At 46.0% G+C, this 26,080-nt stretch overlaps 1 protein-coding gene across 11 annotated transcripts in view; it reads left to right on the plus strand.

Annotated features, from left to right (window-relative positions):
• Nucleotides 1-26,080, plus strand: part of hdac4 (histone deacetylase 4) — a 780,143-nt gene that overhangs the window by 663,741 nt on the left and 90,322 nt on the right. For all 11 annotated transcript variants that reach the window (XM_072481039.1, XM_072481057.1, XM_072481031.1 and 8 more), the window contains 2 exons: nucleotides 4,500-4,686; nucleotides 8,105-8,238. In XM_072481039.1, coding sequence (XP_072337140.1) covers nucleotides 4,500-4,686; nucleotides 8,105-8,238 — 321 coding nt within the window. The remainder of the gene's footprint in view (nucleotides 1-4,499; nucleotides 4,687-8,104; nucleotides 8,239-26,080) is intronic.

Consider the following 26,080-nt stretch of genomic DNA (forward strand, 5'->3'; position numbering starts at 1 on the left):
TAAATAAATTGTATTCCTTTTAAATTAGGCCTCTTGTGACGCCATGTTTTCTGTTGCATTCCCATGAGTGACAGCTGGCGGGATGTCTGTCTGTAAGCAGAGTCATAGGAACATTCTATTTCTGATGACGTGTCAGCACCAAAAAGCTTATGTATGTAGCCAATAAGAATAGTACACGGTGTTGTACTGTATTTAAACTCCACAAGGGGTTAACCCATTTAAAATGTGCAGACGTGTGAAAGTACAGCTGCCATGAAAACATTTGGGACACAGCTAGTAACTTGACAGAGGGCTCTGCTTCATGGTTAGCAGAAAAGACTCCAATTAATTGCACTGAGACCTAAGTGGTTACCTGCACCAATGGGGGGCTCCTGATATGTTTGAAACAATTTTAGCAAATTCTATGTTTGATTGAATTGACACCAGTGGTTAGGCTTACTGATGGGGAAACCTGTGCTCATGATATAGATGAAAGGCGTAAAATTAACTTTATCCCTTAAGTTTTCACTAAAGTCAGGTAATGGTCTTAACCATTGGGAATTATCCTGTGCCAGTTATAATGTCTAGGAGGAAAGAACTCTCTTGGCTGCTTTTTTGGCGATGTCATTAATTTGGAGAGAAAACAGAACTGTTTCCTGATAGAAGTCTTGAGATTTGATTAATCTGTCAAGCCCCTTTCCTGAGGTATTATAGAATCAAAAAGGAGTTTTCATGGAAAGGAAAGGGAAAAAGGAAAGAATTTCAGAATGCCAAGGAAAGGAAAGAAATGCATGTTTAAATTAAAAGGGACTGTTGTTCTTGCAGGTCAAGACTATTTAATACAGAGCATATTATTTTGCTACTGCTAGTCACTTCATTTTAATTAAAATACGATAGAGCTTCAAAGGATTTAAGATGGAGTCTACTTTCTGAATTAGCATAGAGAAAACAGATTTGAAGTTGTTGAAGTGAATCTTCTAAAATTTTATTATCTTTGATTTAATTAGCTTTATACAGCACAATACAGTGTATTATAACTTTGACTCCATATTTCCACTGTTTTAGAATTCAGCTGCTGTAGCTTTTTAGACACTACGAAGAGCACCACATCCAGCCTGTTGCTCTGGCTGTGGAAAAACTGCCTCTGTGTTTCCCATAGAGTTACACTTCCTATTATAATCTACAGCGTAGAAAAGACCATGAAAGTCTTGGAATATAGCTTTTGTTCAGAAGGCTATATGAAAGTGAACGTTTTTCAATGAGGGTAAAACTGGAGGGAATGAGTGCATATTTGTTTTCGAAAAGGAGTTAAAATGTTGGTGTTCTGTAGCAGTTAAGGTGTCCCAGTCTCAAGCCTATAAGATCTAAAGACACAGACCTGTTGAGTGGAAACTTCAGTATAGCTGAGTTTGAAAGCTACATACATCTTTCTACATGTTGGTTAAAGTAAGTCACTTTTTGAATTGCAACTAGCTAATAAAGCATAATTTCAACTCTGGAGTGGAAGGCTCTGTTTTATCTCTAATGAGCAGATTACAAATTGCTCTGCGCACAGTTCAAAGCATGCTGGAGACGACCATTAATCTGTCCACTTCAAAGGCTCAGCAGGTGTTTTCTCTAGGTTCTCTGCATGGATCTACAGACAGTGCTCGAAACATTTAGAGTGAAGACAGCTTTAAAAAAAAATGTACATTTACCTTGAATTATGTGATGGGGAAAAGAGCAAGCAATTGTGTTTGTACACTTGAGCCATTTAAGAATTGACATTGTGCAAAGAATGAATTAATGGCATGCTTTAAAAATTTCTATTTTTTTTTTTCATTGGACTGTTTTGAAAATTTGCCTGTAGTGCTGGATCACATTAGAGGCAGATCCTTTTGGTTGAGAATCTTATTGAGGGAAGGTAAACTCAAAAATGAAAATGTATTATTTTAAGATATTTTAATTCTCCAAATTTATTAGCTCTTGAAGTTATCTGTAGTACACTGCTGCAAAGAAGATGTTAGTTAATCTAACTAAATGGCAGAGCCAGCTGGAGGGCCAAAATGGCCTGTTGCTCTGTTCCTTTAATGTTCAGTTTCAGATACAAATTTACTCTGACTACTTGGCTAGTCCAGCTTTTATTCAACTTTTTTCTAATAGATATAAGGATTTGTTTTGGTTTCCCATTTTTCAACTTGCTATAAGATGCAAGGATATAGCATTGTCTTGATATTGTCTCAATCCTGCCCTCTACAGGAGAAGTTAAATATAATACAAGGATAAAGAATCTTCACTACAAGACTGATTAATCTCAGACTGTTGCCAGGAAGAGGAATAGAGTCTGTAGCTATAGGTTGGAGTTTGTGACGAAGCCTGAAGTAAATGACATCGGTATTCACAGTATTTAATTGCAGGAAACGTCTGCTTATCCAGTACTGGATGGCAGATGAGCAGTCTGATAATTTAGTAACAGTGGAGTAGTTGAAAGAGTTGGTGATGAGGTAGAGTTGGGTGCTGTCACTATATATATGAAAACTAACAGTGGGCTTTCATATGTTTCACCAAAGGACTGCGTGTAGATGAGATGTAGCAACAGCATATAATTTACATTGGGAAGAGGGTAATGGTTAATCCATTGTGTTTTGGTGAATCCTAACTCATTGAAATAGGAATAATATTTATTTGATGTCTTTTTTTTTGGTTTCTGTTCAAATTTGCATTGACCCAACAATTCTGGTAATGTGGTGGCACCTGTGACAAAAGTCAAGTATTTTTATCAGTTTTAGCCTCATGGTTACTTTAAGTTCTGTCACAAAACAGAAGGGTTAGGATTTTCTGCTGCTATGCTCACCAGGGTAATATGGGTGGGAATCATGGCTGGTAAGCACAGAAGCTGAAAACCCAGCCTGTATGCCATACTGGTTCACTTATTTATTGGTAAATGAGTTGTCATTTTAGCCAAAGTCGGAAACAAGGTCTGGAGACCGGTCCAATGAAAATACAGATAAAACCAGTTTTTCTATACAATATCCTGGGCGTATTACCAAAAGCTTAATTAGATACCAGGACTAATGAAAATGTTCACCGAGCTATAAGGAGCTGCGGAACATAAGAACGTAGAAAATAGGAGCAGGAGTAGGTCATTCGGCCCGTCAAGCTCGCTCCACCATTCAATGTGATCATGGCTGATCCTCTTGACTCAATGCCACATTTCCACACTCACCCCTTACCCCTTGATGCCTTTAGTGTACAGTGATTAACACTGTTGCTTCACAGCGCCAGGGAGCCGGGTTCGATTCCCGGTTTGGGTCACTGTCTGTGCTGATTCTGCATGTTCTTCCCATGTTTGCATGGGTTTCTTCCAGGTGTCCTGGTTTCCTCCCACAGTCCAAAGATGTGCAGGTAAGGTGGATTGGCCACGCTAAATTGTCCCGCAGTGTCCAAAAGTTAGGTGGGGTTGCTGGGTTACGGGGATAGGGTGGAGGTGTGGGCTTGGGTAGGGTGCTCTTTCAGGGGCCAGTGTAGACTCGATGGGCCGAATGGTCTCCTGCACTGTAAATTCCATGAAATCTATTTCCTTCTTAAATATATTAGTGACTTTTCTCCCACAGCCTTCTATGGTAGAGAATTCCACAAGTTCACCTTCTGAGTGAAGAAGTTTCTTCCCACCTCAGTCCCAAATGGCCTAGCCCGCATCCTGAGACTGACTCCTTGTTCTAGCGCGCACGCACACACACACACACACACAAACACACCCTGGGCCCAGCCAGAAGGAACAGCATTCCTACATCCAGTCTTGTCAGAATTGTATGCATTTCAATTAGATCTTCTTTCATTCTCCTAAATTCTGGTGAATACAGACCCAGTCGACCCAATGTCTCCTCATACGGCAATCCTGCCATCCCAGGAATCAATCTGGTGCACCTTCACTGCATTCTCTCTTTGTCAAGTATACCCTTTCTTAGATTAGGAGAAAAAAACTGCCCACACTACTCCAGGTGTGGTCTCACTAAGGTCGTTTACAACTGCAGTAAGACATCCTTGCTCCTGCACTCAAGTCCTCTTGCATTGAAGTCCAACATTTGCCTTCCTAACTGCTTGCTGTACCATGCCTGCCTTCAGTGACTGGTATACTAGGACACCCAGGTTCCTTTGTCAACATTTCTCAATCTATCACAATTTAAATAATACTCTGCCATTCTGTTTCTTTATCTAAACTTCACGTTTATCCATGTCATACTGCATCTGCCATGCATTTGCCCATTCACTCAACTTCACCTTGAAGTCTCTAACATCCTCCTCACCTATCACATTCCCACCTAGTTTTGTGTCGTCAGCAAACTTGGAAATATTACAGTTGGTACCTTCATCCAAGTCATTGACGTATATTGTGACTATGTGACTCACCTGAGAGAATAATCAAAAAATAAAAGTACATAAGGAGTGCAGGAAGGATAATAAAGAGCCAAGAATTAAATCTTTATGTTTAATTTATTCAAACATTGAGCTTTACTTTATTATTTCTCTCTATGGTACAGCAAGCTCTTCTCCTTGAACAGCAACGTATTCATCAACTTCGCAATTATCAAGCATCCATGGAAGCGGCAGGGATTCCAGTGTCCTATAGCGGACATCGTCCACTCTCCCGAGCGCAGTCATCACCTGCTTCTGCCACTTTTCCTATCTCTGTTCAAGAACCACCCAGTAAACCTCAATTCACTACAGGTAAGCACTTTTCCAATCCTGAATTTTTACCCCTGATCAATTTTACATATCCAGGTCTTTATCACTCTACCTATTGCAAAGTGTTTGAATTCTGCTAGAAGTTACATTACTACATTATGCTTGATGTGCTTATCGTTTAGTAGCAAAATATATGTGCCAAATATATTACTGAACTTTTTAATCAGAATTATAATCTTGATCTGCATGCTACCTATTAGCGGCATCTCCCAGACATGGTCAGTCGACTGAACCCAACACGGTCAGTTCAAGGGAAATAGGGCTGGGCAACAAATGCTGGCCTTTCCAGCAACATCCACATTCCAACAAAGAACATTTATCCCTCCCCCACCTTGTCTTAACCCACCTATTAAATGTTATATCACCCGAGCCTTTATAATTATCTCACTCAAGTATGCCATAGTACTCTTGGCTGCATCCCATTCTCCATCCTCAGACCTGTTCCAAGTCCTGCTCACCAGTAACCTCTGTCCTCCGATGCCTCATATTAAAAATTTTCTTCATCTTAGATGAAATCCCTTCAAAGTCTTGCACCCTCCCCCTGCCACCCATGTGTCTCTAATCTTCCCCAACATACCTCTACATTTCTCCAACTCTGGAATCACCCCATTCCCTTTACCCCACCGTTCGTGATTGTACCTTTAACTGTCCAAGCCACCCTGCGGTTGACACCCCTGCTCTGGAGATGGGCAATAGAGAGGTGGCAAGTTTAATGAGGGGATTTTAGAAGAGCATGGGGGTTTAGGCAGCTACTGGCACAATTGCCAATGTTGGTGGCTGGGGAATAGCAGGAAGCTGCTGTCAGAGGGACATAAGGGGTCGGGGACGTTTTTATTAAGAACAAATCCCACACTGGATAATGAATTTCTTACAGTGCAAAAATATCAAGTCATCTTACTGGATTAGTACTGGAGAGGATAGCTGCCTATGGTGTGTGAAAGGGAACTCTGACAAACTAGCCATTTAGATATGGGCAGAGCTGTAGAAATGCCAGCATAATGGGAAAAGATTTGTGACTGTTCAGGCCCTTGAAGTTGGGACGCATGGCAAAAGCTTGCACAAGTAGTTGTGGTTCTTGAAAAACATTGTTAAAGTATGCTTCTGAAAATTCCAAAGCCGCTACACAGTAGTGCACCAAAAATGCATGTTGCTAAATTTGCCAACTTGAATGGCTTCTTCAGAATAAGGGAGATATGGATCCTTGGGTTTAAAATAAATGAGGACTTCCTGACCTCTATGGAATTACAAAATAATGGTACTCAATGGCCAGGCTCTGACATTTAGAGCGCTCAATTTATTTTTCCAATTAAGGGACAATTTAGCGTGGCCAATCCACCTACCCTGTACATCTTTGGGTTGTGGGGGCGGAACCCAAGCAAACACGGCGAGAATGCGCAAACTCCACACGGACAGTGATCCAAAGCCGGGATCGATCCTGGGACCTTGGCGCCGTGAGACCGCAGTGCTAACCACTGTACTACCGTGCTGCCCCTCAGGTTCTCTGACATAATGGTATTTTTTAAAGTTTGGCAAAGGGAGAAGCTTTTACATTTACAGAACCAAAGGTTTCTTGACAGAAATACTTGAAAATAGGACCAGTGAATATATTTCGCTGAGAGAAAGAGGGCATCTTCCTTGATCATTATTACCCACCCAATCACCTAGATCAAGGAAATGAACTATCCAAAGCTCATCCATAAATCTAGCCAATGCTAAGAAGCTATTATAGTAATTCACTGTGGAGGCAGAGTCAGCTACAGAATCACATTAGTGTTTGGTTGCTTTCTGTAATCTGCCTGGATTTGAATCTGGTTGTGAAGCAACCCATTTACTTACACAGAACTAAAATTGGGGCCCAATCTCTCTGGCTGTGGGCTATATTTGTGCATCAAGGGTGTCAACAACATTCATGAAACTCAACACCATCCATGCCAAAACTGCCCAATTGATTGGCATCCTGTCCACGATGTTCAACATCCACTCCCTCCACCACCATCACACAATATCAGCAGTGTATGCCAGCTGCATGATTCACTGCAGCAATCATCAAGCCACCTTGGACAGCACCTTCCAAATCCGTGGCCTCTACCATTTAGAAAGACGAGGGCAGCAGATGCATGGGGCACCATCGCCTGCAAATTCCCCTCCATGTCACACATTTTCCTGATGTGGAAATATATCGCAGTTCCTTCACCGTCACTTGGTCAAATTCCAGGAACACTCTCCCTAACAGCACTGTAGGTGTACCTACACCACATGGGCTGCTGCAGATCAAGAAGACAGCGCAGTGTTACCTTCTCAAGGGGTATTTAGGGATGGAAATTAAATGCTGGCCTGACCAGTGACTTCCACATCCCCTGAAATATTTTTTTTAAAGCCCGTGTCACTGAAAATATGCCACTTAACTTGAAAGACTTGATTCTCAACATTGCGTCGAACATATTCGAGTTCTTTGATTTTTTTGTGTGTGTTTCAAACTTTACCACTATTTCATCTAGTATTCTAGTCACAGAATTGTTACGGTGCCGAAAGAGACTATTCAGCCAATCATGTATGCACCAGCTCTCCAAATGTGATCATGACTTTGTGCCTTTCCCCTGTACCCCTGCACATTGTTTCTATTCAAATAATCATCTCATGCCTCCTTGAATGCCTCAATTTAACCTACCTCCACCACACTTTCAGGAAGTGCATTCCAGACCCAAACCACCCATTGGTTGAAAAGAATACCCAGTTCACCTTCTTCCTGAAAGCTGTGGATTCATTGGTATGAGAATTTCATTATCTGACTTATTATGGCAGTTGATCTCTATCGATAGATCTACAACAGACCTCTAAACGACGTGAGAAACAAACTCACCAGTTGGGGAATCACCAGTCCAAAATCACCTTTTCCCTCTCAAACATGCTACATTTACTACATTTCACATCTCAAATTACCATGCATTGTATTCTGATTCGATAATTTCCGAAAAAGCTTTCTAATTTGTTGCAATAAATTAACACTTGACTGTTTCCATTGTCTCCCTGGGAGTTTTTCTCCGAGCGATTGGCCACTGCAATATTGTTTTACCTCCTGAGAACTATAGGTTCTCTTCCAGTACACCAGGCACAATGTACATTTTCTGTAGTTGACTGGAGGGTTGGCAGTTCTGTTATTAACAGTGGTTCTTCCTAATTAATGATCATATTTACATATAGCTAAAATTAGTAAACAGAAGAACATGTTGACAATCTATGAACGTCATTCCTGAACAAACAAGAATTTCACCAAATCTCCATTTCCTGTTATAGTCTTGTACCCCACAAGAAGATTTAGTTATATTTTACACTTTTTTTTTTTGCTCATTTAGTTCTGGTCTATTTTTTCTTGAATGCTTTCTTTTCATTCCTATAACAGGTCTAATATATGATACACTGATGCTAAAACACCATTGTACCTGTGGAAATACAAATAGTCATCCAGAACATGCTGGCAGAATCCAGAGTATCTGGTCTCGACTCCAAGAGACTGGCCTACGCAGCAAATGTGAGGTAATTTCCAGAGATAGCAACTCCTTGAAATAAGCCAATATGGAAACACACTTTCACTATCCTTGTTGAATAGTATAGGATGATTATTAGAAAAAGTTAAAATACAACCTTGGTCAAATGCAAAATTTAAGAATAATGTAAGGGTTTAGGTTTATCCAATTGCATGATCATATTACCTTTGAACTATTTTAAAGCTGTATGTAACTTATGCAGAGAAGAATTATTTTAACTTATCTGCATAGTTGAGTGTTAGTTATTAGATCTGTCATGGCATGTTAACTTGATTTAAATTGGTGGAATACGCTTCTGTATTTATGTTTGGGCATGTTGTAGGAAAACTGTTAATGGTGACTTAGGTAAATATGCCACATAGCATGTATAAATTTTATTCATAATGCAAAGATTTTTTTTCAAAAAAGCTATAATGACTGGAAATTGTAGGGTGGAATCTCACCATTTTTTTCAAGTGTCAGGCTCAGACAGAAAAGAAGTGTAGCTCTCCGTGTGGGGCATGATAGAGCCGACACCTTTAAAGGGCACCGATCGCTACCCCCCCCAAAACAATCATCTGAAGTATCATTGGCATTCTCCGCCCACTCAGTGCCCACTCCACCCCAACACAGACAAACTAGAAACTCCTCACCAATGGGACTCCCACGAGGGCCTGCCCCTGGCACTGATCACTGGCACAGTACCAGGGAACTTCCTGTGCAGCCCCCTCTGGAGAGAATTACATTTCCCAATTCTCTACAGATTTTCCACCTGCGTTGCCATTCTCACTGGTGGCAAACCTGGGCTGAAAATCCCCCCAATAAAGACTCATGCTGCTGTACCATTTCTGTTCACAGCACTAGAGTATTTTATACTGAGAAGTTTATAGATGTACAGTGGCCTTCTCTGAGCTGCTGAGTTCATGAAACTCAAGTGATTACTGTTTATATAGCCACTATCAGCTTCAAATGTGTATGATTTTTGTTGGGAACAACATGGAACTAGACACAGAGCTTCTGGATGTGGCATTTTCAGGATTGCAGGAATGTGGAAGCTGATGTACTTTGTTACTACAACTTGCTCTCTGGGGAATGTTTTAAAGTTTATTACATTACAGAACTGCCAGTAATATTAACGATCAAAACAACTATTTAAATCATCCAACGAATAATGCCTAACTGTTTGGCAATTTCTAGCTCTGGCACCAAAGCTGAAAGCATTGTGATCTGTGAGGAGGATAATGATAGACATCAAGATGCCCTCGACAGGATGGTGGAACTGGCAGGCACATGACAGATGGCGTTTAATGTAGAAAATTGTGAAGTAGTACATTTTGGTAGAAAGAACAAGGACAGGCAATATAAAATAAGGTTTACAATTCTAAAATGGGTGCAGGAGCAAAAGGACATGGTATTATATGTGTGTAAATGATTGAAAGTAGGAGGGCAGTTGAGAACTCAGTTGAATAACACATATGGAATCGTAGGCTTTATAGAGTACAAAAGCAAGGAAGTTCTGGTGAACCTTTACTTCAACTGAGGCTTGAATCAGCATTTTATATTATGTCCAGTTCTGAGCACCATACTTTAGGAAAGATATGAAGGTATTAGAGAAGATACAGAAAAGATTCAGAGAATTGTTTCCAGGATGAGGAATAGATTTGCCAAGCCTGGACTGTGTTCCTTGGAAGATAGAAGGTTAAGAGGAAATTTGATAAAGGTCTTCAAAATCATGAGAGTCCTAGACAGAGTAGATGGGGAGAAAGTGTCCTCATTGGCAGAAGGGTCAAGAACCAGATGACACACATTTAAAGCGATTGTCAAAAAAACCAAAGGCATTATGAGGAAAAATGTTTTGCCCAGTGATTGCTTAGGAGTGGCATTCACTGCCTGAGAGTGTGGTGGAGGCAGGTTTAAATGACTTTCAAAGGAAAGTTGGTAATTATCTGACAAGAAAGAAATTTGCAGGGCTGCAGGGGAAAAGTGGGGAAATGGGACTATGTGAATTGATCTTGCAGAGACCGGCACTGGGCAAAATGGTCTCCTCCTGTCCTATAACCTTTCTGTGATTCTATTTGGGCGAATCCAGAATTCTGTTATGAACAAATGACCAATTAGCTCTGACTTAGAAATCTAGAAACTAAATTCGCAACATTTTTGTCCAGTTCTCCAATTCTTTTCTACCCGCTGTTTATGTATATTTTTTCCTTTCTTTGAAGTCGCAATTCCTTCATACAGAAAGTGTTTTGAAGTATAAATGCATATATAAAAATAGGGTGACTGATAGTGTTCGCAGGTGTTCTTAGATCTAGAATATGGTTGGCTTGTTTACTTCATAACTCTCAGCACTAAATCTTGTGACTATCTATAAATTGCCATGATCAATGACTAGTATATGCGTTTTACCTTAAAATAGATTGTTTTTCCATATGTCATACTGTATGTGTGACAGACACATGCCAGATGTAAGACAATTAATACAGCAGATCTTTTTATCGCATTGCTTATGGTAAATCTGAGGATATGCTATTTTGTAAAGATGGGAGCATTATACTATATAATGCATCATCTGTTATTAGTCTGTTGCTGAGGTAGTTAAGGTGGCCTGCCCCTTAAGTGAACGCAGAGTCAAAGGTCACTTACTTTCATTTTTTTTTTTTAAGTTTAGAATACCCAATTATTTTTTTCACAATTAAGGGGCAATTTAGCGTGGCCAATCCAACTACCCTGCACATCTTTTTGGGTTGTGGGGCTGAGACCCACGCAGACATGGGGAGAATGTGCAAACTCAACACAGACAGTGACCCAGGGCCGGAATCGAACCTGGATCCTTGGTGCCATGAGGCAGCAGTGCTAATCACTGCGCCTCCGTGCCACCCTAGTCACTTACTTTCATAGCTGTAAATATTTAGCAAGCCTGTCAGCATCTGTGACGAGAAGGGCAGAGTTACCATTTCAGGCCAGTGACCATTATTTCAGATTTTTTTATTTCAAATTTCCAGCATCCGCAGTATTTTTCTTTTTTATTAGTTTCATTGCTGTTTGGTCGGGAAGTTTTCAGATGAGGATGTACTCATCAGTTTAAGTTGCAGCTCAGAAACACCAAATATTTGAGGAATTTTGCATCAATAGCCAAATATAATGTCTAGAGTGTGAAGTCTGCTAGTGATAGTTTTATAGAACAATATTGCATCTTCAATGGAGCGAATTGTGTATAGTTTAATAATAGGAAGGAATGTTCCACCATGTAATACACACTGTTTATTCTGCTATGTTAAAACACCGTCCTTTGAAGACCACAAAGCCTTAGACCATAAGACATAGGAGTGGAAGTAAGGCCATTCGGCCCATCGAGTCCACTCCACCATTCAATCATGGCTGATTTCAACTCCATTTACCCGCTCTCTCCATAGCCCTTAATTCCTCGAGAAATCAAGAATTTATCAACTTCTGTCTTAAAGACACTCAACGTCCCGGCCTCCACCGCCCTCTGTGGCAATGAATTCCACAGACCCACCACTCTCTGGCTGAAGAGATTTCTCCTCATCTCTGTTCTAAAGTGACTCCCTTTTATTCTAAGGCTGTGCCCCCGGGTCCTAGTCTCCCCTGCTAATGGAAACAACTTCCCTATGTCCACCCTATCTAAGCCATTAATTATCTTGTAAGTTTCTATTAGACCTCCCCTCAACCTCCTCAATTCCAATGAATATAATCCCAGGATCCTCAGACGTTCATCGTATGTTAGGCCTACCATTCCTAGGATCATCCGTGTGAATCTCCGCTGGACTCGCTCCAGTGCCAGTATGTCCTTCCTGAGGTGTTGGGCCCAAAATTGCTCACAGTATTCTAAATGGGGCCTAACTAGTGCTTTATAAAGCTTCAGAAGTACATCCCTGCTTTTATATTCCAAGCCTCGTGAGATAAATGACAACATTGCATTTGCTTTCTTAATTACGGACTCAACCTGCAAGTTTACCTTTAGAGAATCCTGGACTAGGACTCCCAAGTCCCTTTGCACTTCAGCATTATGAATTTTGTCACCGTTTAGAAAATAGTCCATGCCTCTATTCTTTTTTCCAAAGTGCAAGACCTCGCACTTGCCCACGTTGAATTTCATCAGCCATTTCTTGTACCACTCTCCTAAACTGTCTAAATCTTTCTGCAGCCTCCCCACCTCCTCAATACTACCTGCCCCTCCACCTATCTTTGTATCATCGGCAAACTTAGCCAGAATGCCCCCAGTCCCGTCATCTAGATCGTTAATATATAAAGAGAACAGCTGTGGCCCCAACACTGAACCCTGCGGGACACCACTCGTCACCGGTTGCCATTCCGAAAAAGAACCCTTTATCCCAACTCTGCCTTCTGCCTGACAGCCAATCGTCAATCCATGTTAGTACCTTGCCTCGAATACCATGGGCCCTTATTTTACTCAGCAGTCTCCCGTGAGGCACCTTATCAAAGGCCTTTTGGAAGTCAAGATAGATAACATCCATTGGCTCGCCTTGGTCTAACCTATTTGTTATCTCTTCAAAGAACTCTAACAGGTTTGTCAGGCACGACCTCCCCTTACTAAATCCATGCTGACTTGTCCTAATCCGACCCTGCACTTCCAAGAATTTAGAAATCTCATCCTTAACGATGGATTCTAGAATCTTGCCAACAACCGAGGTTAGGCTAATTGGCCTATAATTTTCCATCTTTTCTCTTGTTCCCTTCTTGTTGTTCCCTTAATGTTGTTAAGTTCACACAGGCTCAGAGTTTGCGCAGAATATAATTTTTGGTTGAGCAGAGAAATATGGAGACTAAAATATGCTCATCAGTTTCAGGTTGCACCCAGATAATGCAGCACTAAAAGATATACAGAGGCAAATTATTAGTTTTTGAAAGATTTCACATGTTAAGATGATACCGAAAAGTCATTTTGACTTTGGGCATCCATTGGCAACAGTTTACAATTTTTTTGTTCTTACACAGAATATGGGCATCATAGGCTAGGCTAGCATTTATTGTCCATCCCTAAATTACCCTTAAGAGGGTGATGGTGAGTTGACCTTTTTGGTCCACTGCAGTCCATGTGGTAAGGGTACACTTACAGTGCTGTTAAGAAGGGAGTTCCAGGATTTTGACCCAGTGTCTGTGAAGGAATGGAGATATCTTTCCAAGTCAGGATGACGTGTGGCTTGGAGCGGAACTTGCAGGTAGTGGTGTTTCTATGCATCTGCTGTCCTTGTCCTTCTGGGTGGTAGATGTTGTGGGTTTGGAAGGTGGTGTCAAAGGAACCTTGGTGAATTGCTGCAGGGTGACATACATTGCTGCGATTGTGAGTCTGTGGTGGAGGGAGTGAATGTTTACGGTGGGCCTCTTTGCCTGGGTGGTATCAAGCTTCTTGAGTTTTATTAGAGCTGCACTCCTGAGGAAATCCTACAGCGAAGTCCCAGGATTAAGATGATTTGAAATTCAATAAGTACAACTATCTTCCTTTATGCTAGGTATGACTCCAAACCTTTTTTAAATTTTAATTTAGAGTACCCAATTCTTTTTTCCAATTAAGGGGCAATTTAGAGTGTAGCCAATCCACCTACCCTGAACATCTTTGGGTTGTGGGGGTGAGTAATAGTCGCCTAAATTCGGCAACGCCAGTCCCCCTCTGTCCCTGCTGCGTTGCAGGAACCCCCTCCTTACCCTCGGGGCCTTCTCTGCCCACACGAAGCTCATAATGCTCCTATCTATTGTCTTAAAAAAGGCCTTAGTGATCAAGATGGGGAGACATTGAAACACAAATAGAAACCTCGGGAGGACCATCATCTTAATCGCCTGCACTCTGTCCGCCAGTGACAGTGGCAGCATATCCCACCTTTTGAAATCCTCTTCCATCTGCTCCACCAGCCGAGTCAGATTGAGCTTGTGTAAGGTTCCCCAGCTCCTGGCTATCTGAATCCCCAAATATCGGAAGTTTCTTTCCGCCCTCCTTAGCGGCAGGCCATCTATCCCTCTACTCTGGTCCCCAGGGTGTATTACGAAAAGCTCACTCTTTCCCATGTTAAGCCTATATCCCGAAAAGTCTCCAAACTCCCTCAATATCTGCATAACCTCTGTCGCCCCCCCCCCCACTGGATCCGCCACATACAGCAGTAGGTCACCTGCGTAGAGTGACACTCGGTGTTCCTCTCCCCCTCTAACCACCCCCTCCATTTCCTAGAGTCTCTCAGCGCTATGGCCAGGGGTTCAATTGCCAACGCGAACAGTAATGGGGACAGAGGGCACCCCTGCCTTGTTCCCCTATGTAACCGAAAATACTCCGGTCTTTGCCGATTTGTGACTACACTTGCCACTGGGGCCCCATAGAGGAGTTTAACCCAGCTGACAAACCCCTCCCCGAACCCAAACCTCCTCAGCATCTCCCATAAGTACTCCCACTCTACCCTATCAAATGCCTTCTCTGCATCCATTGCTGCCACTATCTCTGCCTCCCCTCTGCTGGGGGCATCATTCTCACCCCCAACAGCCGTCGCACGTTAACATTCAATTGTCTCCCCTTTACAAACCCTGTCTGGTCTTCCTGCACCACCCCCGGGACGCAATCCTCTATCCTCATTGTCAGCACTTTTGCCAGCAACTTGGCATTCACATTCAGGACCGAGATAGGCCTATAAGACCCGCATTGCAGCGGATCTTTATCTCGCTTCAGGATTAGTGATATCGTCGCCTCCGACATTGTCGGGGGTAGAGTCCCCCCTTCTCTGGCCTCGTTAAAGGTTCTTGCCAGCAGCGGGGCCAGCAAGTCCACATATTTCCTATAAAATTCCACCGGGAACCCGTCTGGTCCCGGGGCCTTCCCTGCCTGCATGTTCCCCAGCCCTTTAGTCACCTCGTCCACCCCAATTGGCGCCCCCAGGCCTGCCACCTCCTCCTGCTCCTCCACCTTCGGGAACCTTAGTTGGTCCAGAAACTGCTGCATCCCCTCTTTTCCCTCCGGGGATTGGGACCTATATAACCTCTCATAAAAGGTCTTAAACACCTCATTTACCTTCCCTACACTCCGCACCGTAGTTCCCGTTTCATCCCTAACTCCCCCTATTTCCCTCGCCACTGTCCTCTTACGAAGCTGGTGGGCCAGCAGCCTACTCGCCTTTTCCCCATACCCGTATCTCATCCCCTGTGCCTTCCTCCACTGTGCCTCTGCCTTCCCTGTGGTCAGCAGGTCAAACTCCGTCTGGAGTCTTTGCCTCTCCCTATATAGTCCTTCGTCCGGGGCCTCCGCATATCTTTTATCCACACTCAAAATCTCCCCCAGTAATCTCTCCCTCTCTTTGGCCTTTGTTTTCCCCTTGTAAGCCCTGATGGAGATCAACTCTCCCCTCACCACCGCCTTCAGCTCTTCCCATACTACCCCCACTTGGACCTCCCCATCATCATTGGCCTCCAGGTACCTTTCGATACATCCCCGCACCCTTCCACAGACTCCCTCATGCGCCAATAATCCCACATCCAGTCGCCAGAGTGGGCGCTGTTCCCTCCCCTAGTTCCAGATCCACCCAGTGCGGGGCATGGTCTGAAACAGTTATGGCCGAGAACTCCGTTCCTTCCACCCTCGAAATCAGTGACCTACCCAAAACAAAGAAATCTATCCGGGAGTATACCTTATGGACATGGGAGTAAAAGGAGAACTCTTTGGCCAGCGGCCTAGCAAATCTCCACGGATCCACTCCCCCCCCCATTTGGTCCATAACCCCCTAAGCACCTTGGCCGCTGCCGGCCTTCTTCCGGTCCTGGATCTCGATCTATCTAACCCTGGGTCCAGCACGGTATTGAAATCCACCCCATTACCAAGTTTCCTACCTCCAGGTCCGGGATACGTCCCAGCATCCGCTTCATAAATCCCTCATCGTCCCAGTTCGGGGCATATACATTTACCAGCACGACCTCCATTCCCTGCAGTCTGCCACTCACCATCACATATCTGCCACCGTTGTCCACTACTATATTCCTAGCCTCGAATGACACCCGTTTCCCCACCAATATTCTTTACGTCCAACCCTGAGTGGAACACCTGTCCCACCCATCCTTTCCTTAACCTAACCTGATCCGCCACCTTCAGATGCGTCTCCTGAAGCATGGCCACGTCTGCCTTCAGTCATTTTAAGTGCGCGAACACTCGGGCCCTCCTAATCGGCCCATTTAGGCCTCTCACGTTCCACGTGATCAGCCGGATTGCGGGGCTGCCCCCCCCCGTCGACTAGCCATCACCCACTCTGGGCCAGTCCCACGTCCAGGTCCCGCGCACCCACCAGTCCCCCAGGCGGCGCATTCCCGCCCCGACCACCTCTTCTCTTACCAGCTCCCTCTCGATCCCAGCAGCAGCAACCCAGTTATTTCCCCCCCCCCTCTCTTTCCCCCCCCCCCGCCCCCCCAGGCTAGATCCCCAGCTAGCATGGTTACTCCCCCCATATTGCTTCCGAAAGTCAGCTGACTTCAACTGACCCTGGCTTCTCCCGCTCTCTCCTTGACCCCCCCCCGTGTGTGGAACTCCCATCCTCCTTGCGCCTGTCTTCCCGCCATCATCTCTCTAGCGCGGGAAAAGACCCGCGCTTTCCTAGAACCGTCCCGCCCTCTATGGCGCAGCTCCCCCTACAGCCCAGTTCCCATTCCCCATCCCCCACCTATGTCCCTTTTTTCCCCACCGGCGCCCACATTTCTCAGTGTGTCCCCCGTCAAAGACCGTACCGATAGAGTGAACCTCCCTTTCCCCAATTTACATTTCTATACATCAAAATTGTCGTTTCCCGCCCAACATCAGTCCCTCAGTTCTGGATGAAGGTCCATGCTTCTTCCGACGTTTCAAAATAATAGTGTCTATCGTGGTACGTGACCCATAATCGCGCCGGCTGCAGCATCCTGAACTTTACTTTCTTCTTCTGCAGCACCTCCTTGGCTCGATTGAAACTCGCTCTCCTTCTCGCCACCTCCGCGCTCCAGTCCTGATACACTCGTATCACCGCATTCTCCCATCTGCTACTCCGTACCTTCTTGGCCCAGCTCAAAACAACCTCTCTGTCATTGAAGCGGTGAAATCTCACGACCATCGCCCTTGGTGGTTCTCCAGCCTTTGGTCTCCTCGCAGGGACCTGGTGAGCCCCTTCCACCTCCAAGGGGGCCTCAGCTCCCATTAGCGAATGTAGCATCGTGCTCACGTAAGCCCCGCTGTCAGCTCCCTCCACTCCCTCGGGGAGACCCAGGATCCGGAGGTTCTTTCTCCTTGATCTATTTTCCAGGACTTCAATTCTTTCAATGCACTTCTTATGTAGCGTCTCGTGCGTCTCCATTTTGACCGCTAGGCCCAGGATCTCATCCTCGTTTTCAGTTACCTTCTGCTCCACCACACGGAGCTCTATCGCCTGGGCCTTTTGTGTCTCTTTAAGCCCCTCGATTGCCAGTAACATCGGGGCCAGCACCTTCTTTTTTAACTCCTCCACACACCTTCTGAGGAATTCATCCTGATCCGGTCCCCATGTCGCCCGGCCTCCCTCCGACGCCATCTTGCTTCCTTCTTTTCTCTCCTCTGCCGCTGCCCTCGAGGATCTTCCGTGATCTGACCACCGCCACCGATCTTTTTCCTGCACACTGGGGGGGGGGACTCCTTATTTCTTCACCCCACACCGGGTTTTGTCAAAAAAAAAATCCCGTTGGGGCTCTCAAAAAGAGCCCGAAAGTCCGTCGGAGCTGGAGCCACCGAAACGTGCAGCTTAGCTGAGCATCGCCGCAACAGGAAGTCCTCCCCACACAGACATGAGGAGAATGTGCAAACTCCACGCGGACAGTGACCTGGGGCCAGAATCAAACTTGGGTCCTCAGCGTCATGAGGCAGCAGTGCTAACCATTGCACCACTGTGCCGCCCTGGTATGACTCCAACCTGTGGAAAGTATTCCCCCTGTTGACTCTGTCAAATACTGCCTTGATGTTAAAGGCAGTCACTCTTGCCTCACCTCGAGATTATCTCTTTTGGCCATGTTTGGATCAAGAGAAACCCAAAATGAGTGTCGATGAGAATTAAATCTCATCCTTCATTTGTTTTTTTGTTTTTTAAAATATATTTATAAAGATTTTTTGACAACACAATTTTCTCCCTTTACAAACAATAACCACCCCCCATAACAAAATAACACTAAATCGCACTCTGAGAAAGATATATACATGGCAAAATGGTATATTTACATAGCTTTATACACTGGCTCTCGCCCGCACGTGCCAGTTTCCCCCACCCTCCATGTTATCTCCCGCTCATCCATCCCCTCAAACAGTCTCTCGTTTCACCCCAGGGTTGCTGCTGCTGCTGACCGGCCTTCCTCTAACGCTCCGCGAGGTAGTCTAGGAACGGTTGCCACCGCCTGTAGAACCCCTGCGCAGACCTTCTCAAGGCAAACTTAATCCTCTCCAACTTAATGAACCCAGCCATGTCGTTTATCCAGGCCTCCAGGCGAGGGGGCTTCGCCTCCTTCCACAATAACAAGATCCTTCGCCGGGCTACTAGGGACACAAAGGCCAGAATTCTGGCCTCTTTCGCCTCCTGCACTCCCGGCTCATCCACTACTCCGAATATTGCTAGCCCCCAGCTTGGCTTGACCCGGACTTTCACCACCTGAGATATTGCTCCCGCCACTCCTCTCCAGAACCCCTCCAGTGCCGGGCATGACCAAAACATATGGACATGGTTCGCCGGGCTCCCTGAACACCTTCCACATCTGTCCTCTACCCCAAAGAACCTACTTAACCTCGCCCCCGTCAAGTGCGCCCTGTGAACCACCTTAAATTGTATCAGGCTGAGCCTGGCACATGAGGAGGAGGAATTAACCCTACCCAGGGCGTCAGCCCACAAACCTTCCTCGATCTCCTCCCCCAGTTCCTCCTCCCATTTACCCTTCAACTCTTCTGCTAGGGCTTACCCCTCTTCTTTCATCTCTCGGTGTATTGCCGAAACCTTGCCCTCCCCGACCCATACACCCGAGATCACCCTGTCTTGAATTTCTTGTGCCGGGAGCAACGGGAATTCCCTGACCTGTCGCCTCACAAAAGCCCTCACCTGCATATACCTAAATGCATTTCCCGGGGGTAACTCAAACTTCTCCTCCAGTGCCCCTAGGCTCGCAAATGTCCCGTCAATGAACAGGTCCCCCATTCTTCTAATCCCCGCCCGATGCCAGCCCTGGAACCCCCTGTCCATCTTCCCCGGGACAAACCGGTGGTTACCGCTGATCGAGGACCACACCGAGGCTCCCACTGCACCCCTGTGCCGTCTCCACTGACCCCAGATCCTTAACGTTGCCGCCACCACCGGGCTCGTGGTATACTTTGATGGCGAGAACGGCAGCGGTGCCGTCACCAACGCCCCCAAGCTCGTTCCTTTACAGGACGCCATCTCCATCCTCTTCCATGCCGCCCCCTCTCCCTCCATAACCCACTTGCGGATCATCGCCACATTTGCTGCCCAGTAGTAGCTCCCTAGGTTTGGCAGCGCCAACCCTCCTCGGTCCCTACTGAGTTCCAGGAACCCTCTCCTTACCCTCGGGGTCTTATTCGCCCACACAAACCCCATAATACTCCTACTTACTCTCTTAAAAAAGCCCTTGGTAATCACGATGGGAAGGCACTGAAACACAAACAAAAACCTCGGAAGGACCACCATTTTGACCGACTGCACTCTACCCGTCAACGAAAGCGGCAACATGTCCCATCTTTTGAAGTCCGCCTCCATTTGGTCTACCAACCTCGTCAGATTCAATTTGTGTAGGGCCCCCCAACTCCTAGCTATCTGGATCCCCAGATACCGAAAATTCCCAGTCGCCCTCCTCAGCGGTAGGTCCCCTATCCCTCTTTCTTGGTCCCCTGCCTGTAATACAAAAAGCTCACTCTTCCCTACATTGAGCTTATAGCCCGAGAACTCCCCAAACTCCCTCAGAGTCTGCATGACCTCCACCATCCCCTCCATTGGGTCCGCCAAGTACAACAGCAGATCATCCGCGTATAGCGACACCCGATGCTCTTCTCCCCCGCGGACCACCCCCCTCCATTTATTAGACTTCCTCAGTGCTATGGCCAAGGGTTCAATCGCCAATGCAAACAACAGGGGGCACCCCTGCCTTGTTCCTCGGTACAGCCGAAAGTACTCCGACCTCCGCCGGTTCATCACCACACTCGCCACCGGGGCACTGTAAAGGAGCTTAACCCAGCTAATAAACCCTCCCCCGAACCCAAACCTACGCAACACCTCCCAGAGGTACTCCCACTCTACTCGGTCAAAGGCCTTTTCTGCGTCCATAGCTGCCACTATCTCCGCCTCTCCCTCCTCCGACGTCATCATTATCATGTTTAAGAGCCGCCGCACGTTAGTGTTTAATTGCCTGCCCTTTACGAATCCCGTCTGGTCCTCATGTATCACCCCCGGTACACAGTCCTCAATCCTCGTGGCCAGCACTTTTGCCAATAACTTAGCGTCCACATTGAGGAGCGAAATCGGCCTGTACGATCCACATTGCAGTGGGTCCTTGTCTCGCTTCAGAATCAAGGAAATTGTCGGCGGCAGGGTCCCCTCCTCTCTTGCCTCGTTAAAGGTCCTCACTAGTAGCGGGGCCAATAGGTCCACATACTTTCTATAGAACTCCACCGGGAACCCGTCCGGCCCCGGGGCCTTCGCCGCCTGCATACTCCCCAGACCCTTACTCAGCTCCTCCAACCCGATTGGTGCCCCCAAACCAGCTGCCTCTTGCTCCTCCACCCTCGGGAACCGCAGTTACTCTAGGAATCGTCTCATCCCATCTTCCCCCCCTCCCCCCCGGGGGGCGGGGATCTGTACAGCTCTTCATAGAAGGCCTTGAATACCTTGTTTATTTTCGTTGCACTCCGAACCATGGCTCCCCCTCCATCTTTGATTTCCCCTATTTCCCTCGCTGCCGTCCTCTTACGGAGCTGGTGTGCCAGCATCCGACTGGCCTTTTCCCCGTACTCGTAGGTCGCCCCCTGCGCCTTCCTCCACTGTGCCTCCGCCTTCCCCGTGGTCAACAGGTCAAACTCTGTCTGGAGCCGTCGCCTTTCCCCAAGTAATCTCTCCTCCGGGGCCTCTGCGTATCTCCTGTCCACTCGCAAAATCTCCCCCACTAACCTCTCCCTTTCCATGCCCTCTGTCTTCTCCCTATGAGCCCTGATGGAGATTAGCTCGCCCCTGATCACCGCCTTCAACGCCTCCCATACCACCCCCACTCGCACCTCCCCGTTGTCGTTGGCCTCCAAGTACCTTTCGATACACCCCCTCACCTTCCCACACACCACCTCATCTGCCAACAGTCCCACGTCCAGCCGCCACAGTGGGCGTTGGTCCCTCTCCTCTCCCAGCCCCATTTCCACCCAGTGCGGGGCATGGTCCGAAACGGCTATGGCCGAATACTCCATCCCCTCCACCCTTGGGATGAGCGCCCTACCCAGAACAAAGAAATCTATCCGGGAGTAGGCTTTGTGTACATGGGAGAAGAAAGAAAATTCCCTGGCCTGCTGTCTTACAAACCTCCATGGGTCCACTCCCCCCATCTGATCCATAAACCCCCTGAGCACCTTGGCCGCCGCCGGCATCTTTCCCATCCTTGATCTGGAGCGGTCCAGTGCTGGATCCAGCGCTGTATTGAAGTCCCCTCCCATTATCAGTCCTCCTACCTCCAGGTCCGGAATGCGCCCCAGCATGCGCTTCATGAATCCAGCATCGTCCCAGTTCGGGGCGTATACATTTACCAACACCACCCACGTCCCTTGCAACCTACCACTCACCATCACATATCTCCCTCCATTCTCCACTACGATAGTCTTGGCCTCAAATGACACATGCTTTCCCACCAGAATTGCCACCCCTCTATTTTTCGAGTCCAGTCCCGAGTGAAATACCTGATGTACCCATCCCCTTCTTAACCTAACCTGGTCCGCCACATTCAGGTGTGTCTCTTGGAGCATAGCCACGTCTGCCTTCAAGTGCGCGAACACTCGAGCCCTCTTCACCAGCCCATTCAGGCCCCTCATGTTCCACGTTATCAGCCGGATTGGAGGGGCTCTAACCCCCCCCCGCCAACTAGCCATCTCCTTTTCTGGGCCAGACCCGTGTCCGCGTCTCCCTCACCCTCCGGTCCCCCAGCCGGGGGACCTCCGTCCCGACCACCTCTTCTGTGTCCCATTCCCTTTCGGCCAGTGCAGCAGCAACCCTTTTCCCCCCCCCTTCCCGCTAGAACCCTGTCTAGCTTTTTTGATCCCCCATATCACTCCCGTAAGTCAGCTGACACCTGCTGACCCCGGCTTCCCCCGCCATCCCTTTGACCGCCCCCGTGTGGGAGTCTCCCCATCAATATACGTTCCTTCGTTCCCCTTCCCGCCATTCTTCCCGCGCGCGGGGGAAAAAAAACGCGCTTTCCAAAGCCTGCCCCGCCCCCTCTGGCGCAGCTCCTGTCGCGGCCTTGTCTCTCTCCCCCAGCCCATATAACATTCCCTCCGCGTGATTGACCCCCTATATACAACAACCATCGTACTTTAACCCTCAAACACCCCCCACCCTCACAAACCCTCAATTAGAGTCCAACTTTTCAGTTAGTATAAAGGTCAACGCCTCTTCGGGCGTTTCGAAGTAGTGGTGTTGGCCATTATGTGTAACCCACAGTCGCGCTGGCTGCAACATTCCAAATTTCACTCCTTTCCGATGCAGCACCACTTTGGCCCGGTTGAAACCCGCTCTCCGCTTCGCGACCTCCGCGCTCCAGTCTGGGTATATTCTGATCTCTGCGTTGTCCCACTTGCTGCCCTGCTCCTTCTTGGCCCATTTCAGGACCCTCTCTCTGTCCGTAAACCGGTGAAATCTCACCACCATCGCCCTTGGCGGCTCATTTGCCTTGGGCTTCCTCGTCAGCACTCGGTGCGCCCCTTCCAGCTCCAGCAATCCCGGGGGGGCCTCCGCGCCCATCAGCGCCCCGATCATTGTGCCCGCATATGCCGCGGCGTCAGCCCCCTCCACTCCTTCTGGGAGACCCAGGATCCTCAGATTATTCCTCCTCGACCTGTTCTCCAGGTCTTCGTGTCTTCCCGCCCACGTCTTGCGTAGCGCCTCGTGCCGCTCCACTTTCACCGCCAGGCCCAAGAGCTCGTCCTCATTCTCACTCACTTTGTCCTGGATCTTCACCTCGTGGGCTTTCTGGGTTGCCCCCAGTCCTTCAATTATTGCCAACATAGGCACCACCATCTCCTTACTCATCTCCTCGAAGCAGTGCTTGATGAATTCCTGCATCTCCTCTTTGTCCCCGGCCGCCACCATTTTGCTTGTTTTCCCTCTCTTCTCCCGCTGCTCCAATGCCACTTTTTTGGCCGTTTCGCTGCGGGTCCGGTCCATACAAGTTAGTAGGGGACCTCTCTCCTCACTTCCCCATGGGTTGGCTGTGAAAAAAGTTCCGTTGGGGCTCTTCTATCGAGCCTGAAAGTCCGTTTTCGCGGGAGCTGCCGAATCGTGCGGCTTAGCTCCGCATAGCCGCAACCGGAAGTCATCCTTCATTTGTTGACACAACTAAATGTAGCAAGTGAGAATTGTGTAAGACAACCTATGTTCAGTTTTATTCAGTGGCATAAGAAATAAAACTGGTGAAGTGATTCATTTGCAGCACTCAATTGGGATATAAACGAACAACATAGATTTACATAAACCGTCCATTGCCTATTGTAGGCACGTTACATTAGCTGTAGGAGATAACTCTGTATTGTCGTGCTAGAACCGGACTTTGGTGGAACTGGGACGTGGAGCTGCTTTAAAAGCCATTTTTTCAGTGACAAGAGTGATCAGCTACTGGTAGGGAAGTGGTAACTGATCATAAGACGTAGGAGCAGAAGTAAGCCATTCGGCCTCGAGTCTGCTCCGGCCATTCAATGAGATCATTCCTGATGTGAAATGATAATCATCAATTCCACATTCCCATCTTGTTCCATAACCCTTGATTCCCTTACTGATTAAAAAATCTGTCTATCTCAGTCTTGAACATACTTAATGACCCAGCCACTACTGCTCCCCGCAGGAAAGAATTCCACAGATTCATTGCCCCTCTGAGAGAAGAAATTCCTCCTCATCTCTGTCTTAAATGCACGCCCTTATCTGGACATTATCTCATTACTGTTTGTGGAACTTGGCTCTTTGCAAATTTACAGCTGTCTTTCCTGCATTGCAATAGTGACTATACTTCAAATGTACTCCATTGGCTGTCAAGCACTTTGGCACATCTGAGAGTGTGAAAGGCTCACTCTTTCATTAATTTGATTTTTCACACATCCACATTAGAAGTTTGTTGACCCACTTAGTACATTAGCAACCTATCCCATTGTGATATGAAACTTGACACAATCAAATATAAAAATAATTCAGAAATTAATTTGCATCTATGCAGGATAATGCTGCAAGTATGATGGATACATCTTATGCGAGGTGTAATGTTCTATAAATTACTTGTTTTTTAAAACAAAAATGGATTAAAGCAGTGATAATTCATTGATTTCAATCTGGGTTTTTGTTCTGGTTTGCACTCCAGATATTGAATTTTAACACGCCGCTGTGCAGCAATGCAATTTTGGATTTTATTTTCTTTGATTCATAATATTCTTCCTTGTCTGTTAAAGAAACAGTCTACACCAAGAAAGTAGTGTGACAGTTACATTTTAAAGAAGCCTTTGCTCTTGAAATAGTTGTGCGTTTCTATCAGCAGACCATTCTCCCAAGTCAAGTTATATTTTTGGATAGCTAACAGTGAAATGTAACCATTTCCTTTTTGTAGATCTATTTAGCAGGACATTCTTTCTGTCTGTCATTTATCCAGATTGGGTTGGATTGCCAAGCATACCTGCACTAATTATTATATTTTCCCCATGTTTGTTAAAATTAATGAGCAGAAGAAACATTTCAGTTTCCCCATATCCTGAATGTGGTAAAATCTACCGGGACTACTTTTCTATTCTTTTTAAATATATTTATTATTAATGTATTTGTTCGAACCATTCCTTTTCCAAAAAATAAGATTCTTTGAGTTGTCAATGTAGCCACTGATTCTTGTACCTGCATTATTAATTTAATTTTTCATGATGAGCTATGTGCAATATTGAAAAGGCATGTCAATACATTTACATATTCCCAAACCCAATATAGAACCTTGACCCCTCACCGCTCCCCACCCCAAAGTATTTTTGTTGAAACTATTTATAAAACAAAAAGGTTTTTAAAACATGTTGGCATCTTTAGTAATACCAATGATCTTCATCGGGTGAGACCATCACTTGGTTAGTTTAAAACTGAAACATATCGCTAAGTACAAACATATTTATAATGTGATTTGAAAGACCTGAAGCTCAGCATGATACTGGCACCAGTCCATCTGAACTTTTACCTACAAAAAGATTATACTGGTACATTATCGTATTGAACAGTAATCCCATATGGATGAAGTATAAATAGTAACAAAACAATGTTTGGTAAGATTTGGAATATATTATTTCCATGTGTCATGTATTGTATTGAATTATATGAAAACCTATATGGTTAGCACATCCCTCGAGATTTGCTGATCGAGTTACACCCACTGGTGGATTGGTCAATAAATAGAACATATTTTATATATCCCTCTGTGTATACTGTACTGTATTTTTGCAAGGAATTTTCAAAATTACCTTACTAACCTGCGTTACTGATTGTATTCTGCACAGTTTTCCTTCATCCAATAATATGAGGCAATTAATGATGTGTATATTGAACTGGTGTAATTCCTGACCAGGGTAAATAATTTGCTAATAGTTGAACATA

This window comes from Scyliorhinus torazame, chromosome 2, assembly GCF_047496885.1.
Source record: "Scyliorhinus torazame isolate Kashiwa2021f chromosome 2, sScyTor2.1, whole genome shotgun sequence".
Lineage (NCBI taxonomy): Eukaryota > Metazoa > Chordata > Chondrichthyes > Carcharhiniformes > Scyliorhinidae > Scyliorhinus > Scyliorhinus torazame.